This window comes from Cataglyphis hispanica, chromosome 15 (assembly GCF_021464435.1).
Source record: "Cataglyphis hispanica isolate Lineage 1 chromosome 15, ULB_Chis1_1.0, whole genome shotgun sequence".
In the NCBI taxonomy this organism is placed as follows: Eukaryota; Metazoa; Arthropoda; class Insecta; order Hymenoptera; family Formicidae; genus Cataglyphis; species Cataglyphis hispanica.
Genome location: NC_065968.1, coordinates 6,354,855 through 6,375,817, shown reverse-complemented (window position 1 = coordinate 6,375,817; position 20,963 = coordinate 6,354,855). Strand labels below are relative to the sequence as shown.

General features: G+C 36.1%; 1 protein-coding gene across 1 annotated transcript in view; it reads left to right on the top strand.

Annotated features, from left to right (window-relative positions):
• LOC126855039 (nuclear receptor subfamily 4 group A member 2) overlaps positions 1-20,963 on the top strand; it is a 58,962-nt gene that overhangs the window by 26,357 nt on the left and 11,642 nt on the right. The window contains exon 2 of the mRNA XM_050602350.1: positions 20,657-20,895. Within this exon, the coding sequence (XP_050458307.1) occupies positions 20,657-20,895 (239 nt within the window). The remainder of the gene's footprint in view (positions 1-20,656; positions 20,896-20,963) is intronic.

The following is a 20,963-nucleotide window of genomic DNA, read 5'->3' as shown; positions in this document are numbered from 1 at the left end:
GGTAACGCCGTAACCGGTTCTGACTTTACATTGCGCTCCATTGACTTCGCCAAGTTGGATTTCCGTTTCGGCTTTCCATTACGCGTGCCATCGACCGACCGCAGAATCGATATGCTCTCCGAGAAAACAACGCGATCCCAGACTATTAATTGGCCGATATTGTTTGTTCAATGACAAAAAAGCTGCGGAAGCTACGATAATTGTCGCGAAAAATAGTGGCGAGTGTTGTTCTTCGATTGATTAATTGATCGTTTGAGCAAACGTGCTCGATAATTAACAATTATTTATGGTTGTTTTGTGTAAACGCATCTCGTTTATTTTAACTTACATCTTGTCATCGTATTCTTTTCTAAATTCAAATTTATTTAGATATTATTATAAACATTTAATTATAAAAATAATGAATTTTATGTCATTATATGTATTTCTTATGATCGAGCATGCAGTACTCTTTATGATAACAATGATCTTTTTTAATGATAAGTAAAAGAGAGAGAGAGAGATATGAGGCAAATATTTGTATTGCAAATTTATTCATTACAGTCTCGTTAAATACGACATAGAATTCATAAGATCCCGTTGATATGGAAGTTTCTTACGAGTTTCGTATCATCGAGAATAGAGTGCAATCTGAGTTACATTAATATACTCACTGCATATTAAGCAGCAAGTATTTTATTTGCATAGATACGTTATCTCGTGTGATAGAAATACATCAGATTTATATTACATTCTATGCTTCACATAAAAGTAATTATAAAAGTCTTATTCTTTTCTTATGATATAAGCAACACACCTTGCAAAAAAAATATCATCATGCGAGAGTATACTAATTAGCTAAACATTATCAGAGACATATCGAGAGTAAAATCGTGTAAGGGCTGTCGAACCGATAACAAAGTAGCTGCTGACAATATAATGCGCGGATGTGTTATTAATCAGTTCGGGCGTGCGGATTAAAAGTGCTCCCGGAAAGGGGGCGTCGCGCTATTTAAAAAACCAATAATGACAGCGTCGGCGGAGGGGGGAAAAGAGAGTGCAGCAGATGAAAAGTGCCGATCTCTCACGCCCGCCGGCTTGCACGCGTGCCTCGCGCGGATTTCGCAATAATTGCAGTCCGCGGCGAGATTGCGCTGGGCGCAATCTGCGTGGCGATGCACACACAGCGGAGCCTTTATCGCGTTGCACCTATCGCGCCTATTGCGCTCGCATTGCGCTCGTGTCGGAGGGGCCCTCTCTCGTGATCGCACGCCCTACCTGCGCATTCTGACGGGCGATTGTCTTCGCGCGCATGCATTACGACAGGCGCATAGAGGTAGTTGTAGGAGCGACTCTTTTGTCTAGTCTCTCATGTGTGTGTTCGCGAGCGGCCGTTGCTATGCTTTAGAAAGTTCACTAGTCGATCTACGATCGGGAGGATTCATCCCGCCGATAGCTGCAAGTTCGGAGAAATCAGTTTGGCCTTTGTATCGGCGCGCGATAGGTCGTGGAACATAATGGACCGTGCGAGATACATTTCTCATATTTAATGCAAATATCTCTATTGAATCTATATTTCTATTGTTTCGATATCTAAAGATTATATTTAATTTGGATGTGCTATCGTGGATGCAATCTTTTGTGGAATTTATTATAATATTTATAATATTATATATTATATATATTTATAATATTATTTATACCAATTTATTATAATATTATATATACCAATTTTTACTCTATATATTATACATATTTTTATAATTTTATTTATTTTTTTGATATTTTTGCTTAAAGATTTAGGCATATTTGGATTTTTAAATCATTTTTAAATCAAACATCAGATGATATTAATTTAAATAATTGTCGATGCAAAGTATGACATATGATTTCTTCTGACGTATGATTAACTCGTCGTGGATACTTGCACACGATTGAAGCGTATTTCCTACAGCGTGATAAGAGGGATTGAGTGCCTGCTGTATCGAGCGATAATAAACGATTTCTATGCTGTAATGAAGCAGGATGAAAAAAAAGTTAGAGACCGGTACGAGTAGTACAGTAGCGCCGTCGTGTCCCGTTATTCATATAAATTAGCATCGCTCCGCATTCATTCTCTCGTGCGTCTAATTGCACGCGGCGCGTAACACACGGGACGGTCCACCGTTCCTGTATCGGTCTCGCGCATTGCACGCACGTGCGCCGATTGCGCAACGTTCACGCCCGCGACTGCAACTTGTGCCTCTCTCATAAACGAATGGTCGGTCGGTTATTCGACAAAGTGTAATTATTTTTTTTTTTTTTCATAAATATAATGGAGATAAATTATTTTTGATGATTAAGAAAATATATTTTATGCATCAAAATATATATAAAACTATATATATATATATCATAAAAATAGTTGGCAAATTTTTTTTTTAAATTTGTTTTTCTGAAATTATTGCGAAAAAATTATGTTAAAATGTCTGGATGTACTAGACATTTTTCAAAATTATTTTCACATTTCATATACATAAAGAATAATGAATATGTTTGATATCGCTTGACACCTCTAATAAGTCGAAACAAATACCAATAATAGAGTGTGAATAATAAATGTATGTTGAAATCATTTGGAAAAATGTATAGAAATGGAGACAGAATTTTCTTGTAAGAGGATTATAAATTTTATTATCTGACATGTATAGCATTGCGACTGCAATCACATTGCGATCGTGTCAGTGGACATGTATATACATACTTCACGGCCCATTTATGCGTGCTAGCAGGCGATTGTCTTCTGAAAATCATTTCAGGATATCGCTATATCAGTAATGGCGATATACCTCCAGATATTGTAATGCTCACATTTTCCAACACTTAGGTATCGCTTCATTATTAACCCTATTTCCTATTATTTTGTTAAATACTTGCATTTTAAAATATCTGAGAATTCTGGCAATTAAAATATAATGAGAATTTCATATTTTTGAAATATCTTTATAATTTTTAATTCTTAGAAAATTAAGTTTTTATCCGTATAGAATTTTTAAATGGCTGAATCTTTATTTGATTTTTTTTAACATTATAGATTTTTGATACTTGTATTCTAGACTTTTCAAAAAAATTTTCAAAATGTGAACCTTCTATATTGAAACTTGCAAATCTGCAATTTTTTTTAATTCTGCAAATAATTTTTGCATGTCTAAAAATACCAGAACAGTTGCGCATCTGATGTAACTCACAGATATTCTAATGAATTAAATCGATTTCTCGCACGCGAACGCGACACGGTTGGCGCGTGTGTTGCCTAGATTTCGCAATAATTATTCATACTATATAATCTGGTGGCGAGCCGTTATCTCGCGTTATTCTGTCGCATTCTTGGCGGAGGCAAATGAGGGGCGGGGGAGGCAGAAAAGAGGAGATTGGTGTTCAGAAGGGTTAACTGCATTCTGACGGCCGATTATCTTGAGAGGCGCGCCATCATCTTGCCACGTGCGTCGACGTACCATACATCGACCGCATCTACTGATGTGTTTCTCACTGTCCGCGTGCATTGTGAATGTGTATATTCATCTTGCATACTGGTGATCGATACCCCCGGCAATTACCCCCTCGTAGCGATTTAACGTATCATTAGTATGTGAGTTATGTGAGCAAACATGTTCGAGAGAGGCAACACGCAAACGTTTTATATCTCGTGATTAAGTCATGCCGTTCGTAGATTTTTCTACTTGCGGCAAAATCACCGTACCTCAATGAGCATGAAATTTTACGAGAAATATCGATCTCACATAATTGATGACATTTAATAAATTATGTTTCAACTAAAAAAAAATAGTGATTGCTTTTGTATTTAAGAAAATAAAAATAATTAACATATTATATTACTTGTTAATATTTATATTATTATATTGCTTCTATTGGAAACTTTTATACACATGAGAAGATGGGAAAACATTGAATAAAACAAAATATTTTCACGTGTTGCGAAATTTATCGATTTCTTCCAATGGAAGTCCTTTTGACACTAAATTATTACAGAGAAAATATTTATTTAATAATTCTGTTCTTGTCTCGTGCGCGCTTTCAAACACGTTGGTCTCGCCCATGTGGAGCGATGATCGCCTACACGTATTCGTGAGAGAGAAGAGGATAAAGAGAAAAGACAAATGAATGTATACGGCATAACATGGTCGTGTGTGGAGCGACAAGAGGTCGGACTTGTGAAAATTAATCACTCTCATAAATTTAAAACTTACGCAGGGGCTTCCTCGGAGGCGATATACCGATTCTGAAAGCCGCGCGATCGCTTGGCCGCGGGCCCTATAATATTATTCATTGTCGAATCCTCTTGTAAAATTAACAAGGAAAGAAAGTATACGCAGAAACTTTCGTCGCGTTGCCCCCGGCCCTTGCGAATCTGTCGAAAGCGAGCAAGAAACAAGCGGCGATTATCGAATCATACGAGAGGAGATGTGCGCGCAAAAAAGATCGAAATGAGTTACGGTACGCTTATTAAGCGGAGGAGTATATTAAGGAGAAACTGACGAGGAATGAGTTAAAAGAGAATCGATTTGTTAAGAGCGTGCTAATTGTCGAGAGAAAAAAAAAACATCTTACAATTAATTTTTTAAGCTAGATCGGCAACTGGTATCTATCCTAAAAAAGGATGAAAGTGTTTGGCGCACGTGGCTTCGATATTAAGCAACAGAAATCGTAAAAAGTGAAAATTTGAAAATACGAAAGCCTAGAGATATATTGTCTTGTCTTGCCATATAATCTGATAATCGGAGAAAGTCGAAATTCGAAAGATTTGAGAATTTCTAATTTTTAATTTTTGCGAATTAATGTTGTGCAATTGCATTTTTCTTCTTCTCTCTAAACGCTACTTCTTATCATATTTTAGATGGGCTTTTTTTTTTTTTTTTTAAAGCTATTCATTAATGTAAAGTTTAATTATCTTAATATAAATAATTTTGAATTGCAAGAAGTATATAATTCTTTCTTCAACAAGATCAAGATAGAACGTAGTAAAGAATTAAAGTTGCCATTAAACTTGCTTAGAATTCCAATAAAATCAATATTTTACGTGGTTTTTTTACACTTTACGCACATCTATTTGCGTGTTATATGCATGTCTATTTACGTGCGACAGAATAAACGCTTTATCTCCAGCGTTTAGCAAATGAGTATTGCTATCATAATAATAATAAAAAAAAAAAATTATAGTCTTACAAGTTTTCCCATTATCTCTATTTTTCCTTATCTCTTTGTTTCAAAATGATAAAATTTGTTCAGATACTTAATTAGTAAGAAAACGTAAACTCGTATGAGACACGGACACATTCATTAGTTGACGCGCATTGTGAGTTATTTGCTTAAGTGGTTAAGACATATTGCAAATTGCTTGTGGAATCACAATCACGTTTGTTGGAATCTTACACGGCAAGCGGTTTCTCGCCACGGGCTATATAGAAAGCTGGATGGGATTAGGGTACCTGTTACGATATCTGCGCACGATTACATCTACCTGTCCGTCCGTTGACTTCCGCCACGTGAATTCGCCCACGTTACGTCTCGGGTTTGTGCGAAGGAGAGCCGGTTCGGTCCCGGGACGAACCCGGTAAACGGTCAATGTAAACTCTTCCGAGTCAAGCGAACCATAGTGAGTGCATACATAGCATACGACCTAACAAAAATTAAATATTGACTTATGGGATTAGGTAACAGTAACTTTTAGCGTGTGAAAAGTAGATTTATAAAATATAATCCTGGTACTGGAACACATATGCTCGCTCGAAATGCCATTTACTTGGGATAGAAGCTCGTTGCTCATTCGTATTTCATACAAGTCGATGACTAACGCTTAATTAGTCGACGTGATACGAGATCTACGAATGGATGAGAAAACATGATCGTAAGAAGGAACATCATTATACTTGTGCCTTTCTCGAATCCTATCTGTTCATAGCCGTCCGAGATCCTAAACCGGTAGCATCGATTGTCACTCAGCGATTAAACGATCAATCGATCGATTAGACGATCCGGTTTCTGTCGTTGCCTTATCGGTACATTGAAATCGCTGTTTGCATTTTCGTAGAATCGTTTTACCGTAATTTATCCGTATATATATATATATATATATATATCATGTATATATATGTGTATGTGTATATATATATATATATATATCTTTTTTCTCTTTTTATAGACATTGAAATAATATTTAAGCACTTTTAGTATTTAAATATTGAATGTGTTGTGCATCTGTGATTTAATAACATATTTTAATATATTATAATAGAATTTGATTCATTTTTTTGTGGAGCAATTTTATTTTTAAATGCGACTCATTTATTTATAACATATGTCCAGCAATATGATATAATACAATGTATTTAATTTTTGCAATTTATTTTCTATATACTTTTGCAAAAATACATACATTAGAATATTTTGCCTGTAAAAATTTACGTAATCAGAGCAATCAAGTTCATAGAAATTTTCTTAATTCAAATATACTTAATGCATAATCATCTGTAAAATGGAAATATCATTGTATATACATTTAATTAACATATTAATATGAATATTCAGAAGCGTTTTTTGCAACGGAACCGAACGAGCCGCATACGTAAAAGATTCAATCTTGATTTTCATCCGGGAGAGTTAATCGGTCGAGCCATCGGACGTTAACCAATCGGGCCTGCATCGCCAGATTGCACGTCGATGCCGACGATGTGGGAAATCCCGGCGCGATTTTTTTCTGGCCCGGCGCGTACACTTTGGCCCGTAGTGACCCTATTAGTCGGTGGTTATCTTTTCCCATAGTGCCCCGCGTAGAGACCCGACGTAGACGACCCCGGCTAAAATCCTTTCTCCTCGAGCGACGTCGCCGTGTCGAGGTGCATCTCGCACGAGATGCAGCGATCCCGCGCTCCATTCTCTGCGGCTTACGAGATACCGGCTACGTATATTCGCACGTGTACACTCTAAGTACGTGTAGCTTCGTGGTTTTTCATGTGCGAGCCGGGAACTCTTGAGTGCGTTTGCCTCGCGGAAGCTCCTTTATTGGTAGCTTCTCGTCACTCGTTAACTATGCAACGCGGAAAGCGCACTTTGTTAGATACCAAATGCGTATGACGTTCCCTTTCTCTTTCTCTCTCTCTATTTGTCTCTCTCTCTGTCTCTCTTCCTTTCTCGTAACGGTACTTACAATAGTGCAGTTTTCTATTTAGGATATAGCCTTTTCATATTAATGACGGGTTTTTCTTTTATTCATCTTAATGTTTCATTATTTTGCAAATTCTGCAAATTATTGAATAGAGAGAGATTCGATTTATTACAAATAGTTTTAAAAATATTCTTTATATGATAAGCATATTCTTTCTGTTTAGAAATTATTTTAGATAATACAGATCTTGTGTTTTTTATTTGAAATTTATTAAGTAAAAAAAAATATATATATATATATATACATATACATTTATAATAAAATGTAATGGAAAATTTGCAATTCTGTAATGAACAAAAGTTACTTAAATTGCATTATTATTGACAAGAACTTTAACTGGCAATTATGTCGCATTACCGCGAGTATTTTATTCAGCGACGATTAATGAGATACAGAATAGTTTTTAGGAGCGCTCCATTCACGAATTCCTCTCGTGGATAGCGAGACTTGAGTAAACGTAAATAATAACAGCGTGCCATGAATAATCGGACCCGAGCGAATGCGCGCCGCTCGTTCGAAATTCCACGGATGCTCGACCTTTCCTGCAATGGCTACGAGTTACGAGAAGTACGCGCGAAATATCGAGAATACCTTCGATTTTTTATCAAGGTAATAGCCATGAATAATTAACGTCCAACGCGCGTCTTGTCTACGCCCGCGACAATCAATGCATTGCGATTACGTTCGCACGCTTCGATAAACGAACGATAGGCATCTTCCCTCGATGCTTTTCCACGACGATGAAGACGACGATGCATTACATAGAGGCTCGCTCGAATCCATCAATCCACTATCAATCATATATCGCGATACGCAGGTGTGATGCATCGACGATGCAGTCATGTAACAGTCTGTTCTCAGTAATTCATGGCGCGATCCGCAACTTCGGAACTTCACTGTCACGATAAACACTCGCACGTGTACCGGAAAACGCGAGAAAGTATATATACATATCTTCGAGATTCAGAGTTGTTATCCGAGTGATAAACGTGAACGTTATTACGCCACGTTGCGATATGGAACATCGTTAATGATTTTACTTTGTACATTCTCGGCAAAAATAAGTTTTAAATTTTGCCGAGAAAAATTACCGGAATTGCAAATAATTAATTTAGATAATTCATCGTCTTTTTTTTATTTATTATTTCAAAAGCTTACACAAAGTTTATACGAGGTTTACGATTAATATCTAACTTTCTCGAATCTCATACATGTTGCTCTTTCATAACACATGTCTGAGGGGAAGAGAGAGATAAGAATAATTTCTATCTCTCCTGTGTCTACGAAAAATTATTCACCAATCCGCCGTGGGACATACATCAGACGATGCGAAGTAAATTTTGTTCCCTCGTCAATTTCGATGAAAGTACACGTCGTCTGCTCGGTGTCTTACGATATCTCTTCCTGCTGAGAGTGAGAGGATGAGCAACCGGTGGCCACGTGCTGGAACGATGTGGAAAGGAGGACCAATGCTGACGAAAATACATATGCATATACGAGTGTCGTAGTACAGTCTTTTCTGATGTAACGACTTTTCAATTTTAAATCGACAGTTTTTGACAGGTACAACCTCTCTCTCTCTCTGTCGTATTTTTTAAAACAAATACAAGTTATCCTTGAATATTACGAATCCTTTTCGGATTCCTTTTTTTTTTTTTTTCGAAGATAAATCGTTATCGCGCGCGGCACCTCTGCAAAAATCGGTTGACTGGTGACAATGTAAATTTTTTGATCATCTCATTATTTATAGCTGCATCGCTTACACATCACGTTATTATCATAATCTAACTTGGAAAGTTTGACGTTGGAATTTTTATAAAAACAAAATCCTACAATCTTTTACTTTATAAACTCTTTTCTTTAATTCTATCAAACTTAGAATTATGCCAACAACCATATGGTCTTACGCGAGACGTGAGAGAATGAATGGAGAAAAAATGTAATCGCCGCGAACTGGCCGGATCATTTGACGTCTGGCGCAAAGAGAGAGGATCATTCGCTCGGCGTAAGAGACGATTCGATCGCGGAAAGGAGTTGCGCATCCTACGAAACGCACACGAACGATTATGCAAGACGTTCGGCGAGGCAGGTTCGACCGGTCTTATTTACGGTCTTAATTACGTTCGAGCCGCCTGGGCGACTTCGAAACTAGTCGGTTTGGCTGCCCGGTTCTGTGATTCTGGAGAAAAAAGAGAGACGGACGAGAGGCATATAAGAGGGGAAGCAAATTTCAATTAATTATCTAATACCGGCACGTGTCCGCGCGAGTTACTGATCTTTAAAAATTTTCACGCGGTGTTAATATAACGGCAGATATTCAAGTGGAAGGAAAGATTTGGTTGATTAAAATATGTAGTTGTTACGGACGGTAATTCGACGAAATTCGTTCTTGACATAAAATATTATTTGCAAATTTATGGAACGCACAGTAATATCTTGATAAGTAGAATAATTTGAGAGTTGCTATCATATCTCGCACATATATCGTTCTCATAACTGTTACTTTACACTATAATCGTGCCATTTATTTGGTCTCTAATATATATAATGTAATTGAATAACATGATTTGAGATTAAATGACCGGTCGTATATTTGTCTGCAATTGATAACGATCGATCCGTCGATTCGATCAGTTTTCTCATCACATAAATTGTGTGTTAATAAAGTACGGAAAATTATTCCGTTGACAGGAAAAAAACGTTAATCAAAATTTAATCGTTTTGTCGTTACAGGACGAATCAATAAATATTGTTATAGCTGTCATATTAATTCGGTACTAATGTAATTTAACTTTGTGGATTTTTATCATGCAATTTTTTATTGGTTCAGAGATTCAAAAAGTCGTTTTCTGCAATCTTTTCAATTAACTGTAAAAATATATATAACTGTTTATTGCAGATCATTATTTATCACACAACAGACTTTACACTACAAAAAATTCATGCATAACGAGATATGCGGTCATATAAATATTTCTGGTCATATAGATATTTTTTCGAAGAGACGGAAGCAATAATTGCAACGATTGCTTTTAAAATCTGCGCAATCATTACCAATACACGTTGATCATTAATGACTGTTGTAATTTTCATTTATCCCGTAATTCAAGAAAGACACTGTCATGATGTTTACGTTTTGCATATGGTTGTATAAAAAAATGCAGCTTTCACCGTGTCTAATGAGAATAATATATTTTTATCGAGTAATATAATAATTTATCGAATATTAAAGTCCATTTGTTTTTTTTTTTTTTTTTTTAAGAAGAATTTGATACAAATTTGCAATCTGAGAAGTGGTAAATTTTTTTATTTGTTACCATTAAATATTTCTATACTTAATCATTCCTTTAAAAAAAATTATTTTACAAAGAGGCTGCTTTGCAAGAAACGCGACATATATTATGTGATTCTCCGGAAATGGTAATTTGCAGGCAACGGAGATCTCGATGCCAGTCGAGAAACTCCACCATCGCTCTCGGTGCCGAAAGAGGTTCGGTAAATCAATATATGAGGCCGTCGAGCACGCATGCGAGCATGAAGACGTGGGTGGAACTGTTTCTCACGGCCATCTTGCGTTAAGCGCCATTTTTTCCGGCATTCTATGATTTATTTCTTTTTTTCCCTATAAAATTGTTTAAACGCGTTTTGTATAATACTTGAGTTCATACATAATATTACAAAGATAGATATTATAGACATAATAATAATATTATTAAATAATGTTTTTTTAATAATAATACATATTATTAAAAAACATTATTTTCCATCCTTTAATCCGACATAGTTTTATATTTATAAGTGTAACTAGAAAAAAATTAATTAATAAAAAATATCGTGTATTGTAGAATGTTAATTTCTCGTTAAATTTCTTGTGCATTTTTATGGAAAAAATATACGCAAAAGTATATGCAATTAAAATTTAACTATTTAAAATTTATAAAGTTAAAAAAATTTTGAATATCAATAGAAGCTTCTTTGATTCTTTGGCTGATTATGAATATTTGTACTTCATTTTAGTAGGAATTTTTCACCTATAGCTTTTCTTTGGATATTTTCTATTTGTCTCCTGCTCGCTTATAAAATCGAATCTTGCAATTACGTGCTGGGAATATATAGTTGCAGTAACTAGGTAGATTTCTATTTGCCTACTCTTTCATCTGCGGAATGTGCGCGATTATTATTATGCAAGATACAAAAAATCTGCATCGTCTCTTCCTATATGAGTGATATTTTTTAATTCCGCGTGAGAAAAACATATTTGCGAGAAGTTATAATTAACTCTAGTACATCCCACGGATATCCTTGAGTCATAATCACATTATAATATATTTTTGGCATGGGACACTAAAAATTTTGTAAAAATGAAAAGAAAAAATGAAAAGTGTGGAAAGCAAACAAATTTATTGACAGTTACTACAAGTTTATTAGTTGAGCGATTATCTGGAATAAAATTTACATTTATATCGTATTAAATAGATACGGAAGTACATAATCGTGCGAATGAGCGAGTAGTATAAAATTACATAAACGCGCGTGGAAATTAATGGCTTTCGGATAACTAAACTAGCAAGTAGCGGAGATAGGAGAAAGTCAATCTGTAATATGTCGCAGTACTTGCTAATATATAACGAAGAGTTTTGATATGTCGCTCGTCTTGTGAACGGAAATCGGACAGACGAAACGCCCGAGAATAATATCCAAGAAAAGCACTCGTTAACAAACATTACTATCGAGACACCCTGTACAGCGATTCGAGCGAAAGTCCGCCAGTAAATCTCTCACGATGGAAAATCTCCTGGCATACACACGACACCGATATTCGGCCGGTGATAAATCGCCGATGAACCGTGAACGCGAAAGAGTGAGCCCGACGAGTTCGGGGGGCGTAAATCACGCGCGATCTAGAGAGAAAAAATGATTGCCGTAATCGCACGCTTAGGATTTTACGGCCGCGGTTGGAATTAGAAGTAGACGATCGTAAATTCGCGCGGATGATCCTCGTTGAAACGAAAATTCATGATACGTCGAAAAATTCTTTCCCCTAAGTTAATTGAACTATTAGAGTTTATACTACTATAGTATACATATTCTTTAAAAATATTTAAAGAGGTATGATTTGATCACTCCGTAAATGATCTCGATCGACAGACAGACAGACACATATAATTATTATGAAGTTTGACGCATCGAAATATGTTAAAGGCTATTAAGGTCGATTAACAAAAACATATTATAAGATAAGGCTAAATATTCAAAAAATAATCAAAATACACATATAGATAATATATATTATAAAAATGAAAAATATGTGGAAAAAAAAATTTGATGAAAAAATTTAAACACAAAAATTTAGAGAAATTAGCAACTGTCCGACTACACACGCTTTGCGATCTATTTCTACTTGTCTCCCCGTGACGAATCTCTGCGTTAGCGACTCTGAACATAAATAGCAAGAGCCTTCAGTAAACGATCTCGGAACACGACGACAACGAAGATGATGACGGTGGCCGGTCGTAATCCCTCCGTGGCATATCTATAAATCTTCGGTTTTGCACAGCAACATTTATAACGCTTGCGACACTGCTCGCGGCGTAATTCAAACAGTTCATTCAGCGTTCCATTCCCTCCCTTCTTCCCTGCTGCTGATGCACCCCGAGACTGCAGGCGAGCCACGCGGACGTGGCTGCACCCACGAGACTCCCATCTATCGTCGTGTCGTTTCCCTTCTCCTTCGTCCTCCCTTCCTACACTTTGTGGCGCCTCGCGAAAGAACATACATATACATACGTACACGTGTGCACGTAAATGCACGCCGCGTAAAGCGGAGAGCAAAGGAGAGTGCTCCATGCCGGCCGGAGCTAAGCCGGTCTCACGGTAGTTGTTCGGGGTCAGGGGGCGATATATCTACCTACCTACCTATCGGGCCGGTGCTCGAGCCTGCGTGTCGCAAGCACCTTTCCATATCCTTCTCTCATCCTCCTCACTATCCCCCTCTTTCTCCTTTTCTCTCTCTCTCTCTCTCTCTCTCGTTATCTCCGTCTCTTTCTTCTCCTACTCGATTCTCTTCTTTCACCTCCGCCGACACGCCGCACTTTAACCCGGCGCGCGCACCGAGGAAAATCGTGGCAACACTCTTACGGATAGAATGCACTATCGAGAGATAATGATAACCCGGCAAATAAATGCAGAGATCAATTTCATTAGTCATTATTAATTTATAGTTCTGCGAATGGGATTTTTGATCCTATAAACAGAGAGAATGTTTCATATCTTTGTATAAGTTTGTATGTTTGATTTTCGCATTTTTAATACTAGGAAAAGGAAAATTATGTGTATATTATAAAGATGTATTTATGAAAATTAATGCTTTAGTTGAGGCTTCAGATTCTCGTACTTCTCGTCAGAGATACTAATTGCAGGAATATCTAATCAAAACCTTATTATATATTAATTACAATTTCAAAGACGTAGAGACGTATAGATGGTAAATGTATGATCGATTGGAATTAACTATAAGCAACTACTAAGAGGTTCTCAAATGCCATCAGTTATATTTAGAATTAAACGTTGTTTATATATATATATATATATATATATAAACAGCGGTAATAGGATCTACGAAGGTATTACGTGGGCTACAGATTCTTGACGGATCTTCGGATTTCTCGAATAGACTGAATAATAATCAGCGATAAAAGCAACAAGCTTGTGTAAGTTGTCATCTCTACTCCTTTGGAGAAATGATGATCGTCACGCGTAAAATTATCGAATATACACGGTGTATCGATAAAATCGATTTTAAGTGAAAAAATTTCCAAATAAAAGATAAATCCGCAGCACGTCGTATCCCAGAGCTCACGGCGATAACGCGCGCGCGTTAATATATTAATATCTTGCTAAATTTAATTAAAGTGAAAGCAGCCTGATATCGGATACTCGTACGATGATCTGAGCGACGCAACATCTGGATACTTTCAAATTAACGAATATAGTACAGATAAAGGAGGGAAACGATTTTAAAGGAGAAAAAGAGACACGTATTTAATTAATTTAATTGCATTTCCTGCAACATAAATGATAACGCACGCGTGTAAATTACACGTAATGTAATTCGGACATATGTGTGCGAGATTTATGTAAATGCAGCTGGGCTCAAGAGCATGGTATATGATGCCTTGTGGAATTGAATTATTATCGTTACTATGATTGATCCATCATCCGAGGATTATTACATCTGACATAGATAAGTCCTGGTGATTTGCCGGCAATTATCGTTCTATCAATCTGCACTCAGGTTGATATTTTATCGGTAATCCTATCATTTACCGTTTGTCGTTTATCATCGATTTAGTTAATTATAGATTGTTTTGACTAAAGAGTATTAATATTATAATAATAATCCTGTAATATATGCTTTTCAGTCAGAACTATTTTCATCTTATACTATCGCGTAAAGAGCGAAAATGTGCTGTTTATAAATGATTATTACGATATTAATGGATGAAATATTTCTTTATCTTGTCGTAAATACAATTACATGATTTATTTATGCTTCAGGTATCAACATCAATATTGTAAAATACATAAAAAGCTAAGAGAGAATTATTGCATTGTAGAAATAAATAATAGCGTTGTCGGTGATTTTTCTGCAAATTTCCGCGCCTTTAAACGCGAGATATATATAACTGCGCGAAGGGACAGAGAAGATATTTTATCTTGACGCACTCTCTCCTCCGCCGCGAGCATGTCCTCGCGATCAATGGTCTCATCTTGTATGCGGGCACACCTAACGTTCCGCCGCGATGCGTGCGTGAGAGAAAGCGGGACTCGATATCACACACGCGGCCGCTACGGCATGTAAGGTAATCACGACCGCGGGGGGATATTCTCGATTTAAGAGCCCATCGCACATTCGCGCCCACCCGACACAGGCCCCGCGGACCTCCCCGCTACGCGCCAGATGCTCGACCATCATAATTAACCCTTTCACTGTTAAGTAAAAGACACCGTCTGCTTTCTGCTACTTTACATTCAAACGCTCACCACTCCTATTCCTTACGAAATTGTGGATGAATTGACCGACAAGGTCTTCCGATATCGAGTGAACTCGAAGTAATTTACGCTCTCCAAAAGTGGATTCTGGGACTCGAGAGTATTGCGACAGATCATTTGAACGACTTTTATATGAAATATTTAACACCAGGTTATACACATATATTTTTGACAGAAGATTTAAAAAAAATAAACTTAAAATTATCATATATTCAAAATAAAATATCGATATAACTCATAAAATGATGAAAGATATTCATTATTTTTGTGTTAATGTAATTTAATGTTATGTTTTTTGAAATAGAAAGTAGAAGATCATTCCTTACAATAATATAATATTCGAGACAAGAATGGAATAGCCATATTTGAGAGCTATATATTTACAAACATTGCAGATTATTATAATATGCATTGTAAACTATAGCTTTAAAATAAAAATAAGATGTCGCAGTTCTCGATATTATTTCGCAAAGGACCAATAGACTTTTGCCGCAATCAGATATTTATACATTGTGACGATTGCATCTCGCTATCGCGCAACGATCAAAACAAGGACAGGCACTTTTTACGCGAATATTTTCTTAATAGTCGATACACAGCGGCTGAGAACTAATCGTTATTGACGGAAAAATCGGTTACGATCTTTGAAGCGTGTAAGCTCACATGTAGAATTGCCTGGACGATTTGCATAATGGGTGAATCTCTCGGGAGTTACTTGGTAATCAGCAATACAATATAGCCTTTCTCTCCGTGTAACATAGAGTTCTTAAGACGCTCTCGCGTACGCTCGCATTCGGATCTGAGAAATAATCTGCTCCACGGTAATTTACTAGTTATGGCAACTAGAATCATATTAAAGATGAAATTATATCCTCGTAGCCACGTAAGCGCAAAACAAAATTACAGTTATGGTCCTCGTAACAACGGCCAATCCTCTCATTTAGCAATCTCCAACAATATAGTTCCTCTATCTTCCTCATCCTCTATTTTTCCTGCCTTTTCCTAGTCTCTTTCTCGCCCTCCTCCTCTCTGCGATATTACAAAACACGGATATATAATTTCGTGCTATAACTAATATTCATCTAAATCTAAACACACGAGAATGAAATATATGTGTTTGTACGTGACCCTCTTCCATCCGTGGCCAATTGCAGAAAGTTTAATGTTTAACTCAACAGGTTGTGACTTAAATGGCATTATAAATTAATTTTTTGATTGTATTTGTTTTTTATCGAATGTTATAGGTATCGATAGAAAAAAAGAGAGAGACGCGCGAGAAATGCACATACATCATTTCTTATATGCGCATTAAAGTCACCGGGGCGTCTTGTAGCATCGCGTGACTACATCTTATTCCAGGAATGCGGCTGCAATATATTGCAACGGTTTTTGTTCTGCTTGCAATTAGCATACATTCAAAAGTTGATTTATAGATTACGATATAGTTATAATATAGTTAATTTAGATTTCACTATACATATATGTATATTCTCGAATCTGTTACACTTAGACACAAAAAATATCCAATTATTATGTCATTATTTATAAAAAAATATTGTTTTATTTCTGATTATTATCAGAAAATAAATCTTTTTCTTTTATTAATTCCTTGTATCTTATATCAGTATTTTTCTACTTTCACAAGAGTAATACTGAATTCCTTTATTCTATTTACAGTTAGAGAAAAGCCCATGTGTCAATTTTGATTTATCATTATTATGATAATATATTCATTTTATTTCGATCATATATCATATGCGAGACAACAGCTTTCATCTGCATCTCCGTTTTTTCATTATACGATGTAAGAAATGGAGACATAAGTAGGAGAAATCGACAAGTAGATGAAAAAGCGGAAGGAGGAAAAAAAAGATAGGGACTGCGAGAGATAAGTAAATATGCATGACCTATGAAGGATGCTGTCGAGCAAAAAGAGTAAGCGGACGTGGACCAGCTTTACACGTAGTGGCACGTGCAGGGGCGTGGTTCGTGGGAGGGCATCCCGTGCACACGAGACCGCTGCAATTCACCTGGCACACGGCTGTTTGGCTAACATAAGCCCTACTCTTTTCTCTCGACCGTTCGCCACCCTACTCTACCACTGCGCGTTTACCTTTACCTTGCCTATAGCATACTGCCGCCGCACCGTCCCCGTATTCTTTACGTGTGCTGTGCATCTCAGATGCAGAATCTAGTCCAATTTGGACGGGACGCTCTCTCTCTCTCAAAAAAAAAAAAGAAAGCGTGAGAAAGAAAAAGACAGAGAAGCCGAGACAGGTTGGAATAAACGTCTTTTAACGATACGATAACAGTTTAGCGGATCTTTATATGGAATCTTTGAAAGAACTTTTAATCTATTCTTTTGTGTTACATAATTTTTTGAATAAGCTTATATAGATATATCATATTTAATTTCACAGATTTGAGAGAGACTGTTGAAAATTAATAATTAATAATTGATTTTATATTTTTGCTCTATATTTTTCGTGGGAAACTGCAAGCACACGTTAAGATATTTTAATTCTCTAACAAATTATTATTATTATATATACTATTTTTTTATAGTTTTTTAGTAATTACAGTTATTTATATTGCAATTATATTTGACACATCTTTTACGATGCACTTGCTTACCTTCATCACATTTTTTGCAGACTTGAGATTGCGCGTAATTGCATATTTTGCTTGTATAAATTACGGATTTTATGAAATCTTCTCCAGTGGGCTATTAAGTGTCATTCTCGCACACGCAGATAACCGAAAACGAGGTTCACAACGGTATTCATCCATCGCATTAACTTGTAACTGTAACAGTAACTGCTACCAATTGAGTTCTCTTAGTATCGACTAATTTATTACGTGGCACTAACGACATTATATTTTATAGCGGCAAGAGCGTACAGGCATGTTTTATCTCTGAAACACATTACTATTAAGAATCGGCAGGTAGTTAATCAATTCGTAATCAGGTCGTTGTTTACGATACAATTAAAGATTGAGTATATCTGACATGACTTTGAATCGATCGATTTGCTTTATTTTTTACTGAGATAAATTTTATTAGACATAATTAGAATTTATGGCAACAGTATCCTTAATGCATTCTTCTTATTTATTAACTGATTATTCGTGCTAAATATGAATATAAATGTGCATTTTTATATTCTTAAATGTATTTTATAAATTATACTATATACGTTTCATAAATATGATTTTATAATTGTGGAAAGTTAAGTTAAAAGAAAAATCTACATCTTTTTTATATACTTATATTCCCATAATGTGTCATACGATAAATATTTTTAAAATGAATAACTCTTTGTAAGTGGCACATAATTTCGAATTTTTATATTTTAAATAATATGCATTTCTCTCGCGATAATCGCACATTTTTAGCGCGAGCCTCGGAACAATTGACGAGAATTCCTGAATCAAATGTAATCGATGCGTTTTATCGGTCGCGGAAGACATCGATTTTCCTGTTCGTCTTATAACAATATCGCGAATAACAATAAGCCCGGTCCCTCCTCACGCAAATTTATTTCGTCATAACAGCCGATCCATTGTGCTTAATCGTCACTTCTTCCACACTACACACCCCTTCCCAGATCAATCGGTGTCACGGTGAAATCGCTTATGACCGACGCTTCGCGATCTCGCGGCGGGTGGTCTCTGACGTGGAGCGCGATCGTGAAATTAAATCAAACGCGACTTCGACGCCCGTGACTATCGACGAATGGCATCTGCATGGGCGATGCGTCAGGACGCCTGCATCCGGTTGTCGTATCATATTACTCGCGCATACTCTCTATCCATTTGATAAATCATCGACGTCCTCGCGGGCACAAGAGACCCTTTCCTGTAGTTTTTTACAATTAGATAAATGGTTCAGGAAAAAAATTAGAAAATATTTACATAGGAATTATATTACTTTGTAATTAGAAAAAATATTTCTTTTCTAATTAAATTTTAATGTTTTCCTTAGACAAGGATTTTCTTGTTTATCTTTTTTTTTTGTAACGATTTCTTAATTACTTTAAATTATGCGGAGAAAGCTGTGGCGAAACCACGTAGTAACGTAGATGATCGTCACAAAAACGTGGTCGCTGGCATAAGAATGTCTGCCCTTCGGTCGTCAGGGGATAATATCGTGTAATAATAATCGAAAAGGGGGTGAGATGCGTGGTTGTTTGTATAGAACGGGGTGGTAGTATTTTAAATGCCAGTGATTTCATGTCTCCCCGGGGTGTACACGGACACCCTATATAGGACGATCCGGAGGCGTTCAAGTGCTCAGTCGACGACGAGAATCCGTCGTTTAGTAAGATTCATCGTAGATTTCCTGAGCCGCGTATAGTGAAAGTGATTTTTCGGAAATTTCTCTCACTCATGATTGATTAGTTTTGCTCTAATTAATCTTAAAATTTTAGAAAAATTAGCATATTTTAAGTAATAAAGATTTGTTGGGCGTAATTGTAAAATTTTCTCAGAGTGTTCTGCAGTATGATTGCCATGGACGACGGATATTCTCAGTATCGTAGATACTGTACGTATTTTTTAAGCATATAATTTATCATTTTTTCAAAAAATTTGAGATTTGAAAATGTAATTATGCTTTTGATATCGATTAATTATATGTTTATTAATCTCTTCATATATAAAAAATAATAAAAACACAATCAGAAGACAATGTTTTATGAATTCGCGTTCAATGTTGCACGAAATATTTTTCTTTTATTATAATAAAGAACAACATGGAGATTCAAAGTCAGACGATGTACTTAATGACATCGGTGTATAACGATAGAGAGCTAAAAATCAATATTAGCCGCGTTCTTGCGATAGAGAAAGTGTCCTGTTGCAGCTTCTCGGCATTATCGTTGAAAATTGACATGTCAGAAAGTTTGTTTTTTTTTACCGAGAAACGAGGTTACGATCCATTTTTGTCTTCTCACGCATAATGAATGATGTTAATCCATTTGACGACAGACAGCGCATACATTATTCAATCGGTATTTAAAGTTTATTATTGAAGGAGAATGCATTATATTACATAATATTACACATTTTGTATTCTGCTTTATACTTAAATAATTTGGGAAAAAAATCTTGCGGACAGATAATTAATACTAATATTAGTAACAATAGTAATAAGAAAATTGAGAAAATTGTTTTTTTCATAAGATTCTACGGTGTAATTTGTAAATACTAAATGAAATAATTTTTACAATAATACATATATTATTTTTTATTCTAATTAATAGTTTTTGTCCTCATATCTATAATTTTATTCTTTTGCGTATTTTTATAAAAATTTGTCTTCTTTAAAAGCTCAAATAATACACATTCTATTGTCTAATATAATAATATAATAACCTGAGGAATATCGTTTGGATGTTACAGGGCAACTGCATTCGCCGAACGGCGACAGCGACAACAGCAACGGTAGCCAGCGTGCGGTGGCTGTTACTCGCAACGAGGTAGAGCAGCAGCAGCAGCAGCAGCCGCATCGCCAACGGCAGCCGCAACGTCAGGCGACCGCTACCGTTCCGGTTCTCGCCTGCACTAATCAATCGTCTATAACTACACCCACGACCGCCTTCACGGTGGCATCAAGCATGCTTCTTTTGCAAACACAACAGGTGAGTTCTACTTTTTTTTTAATGTATGATAGATTTCAGCTTTTGTTCGTTTCACAGAATTCTTCATA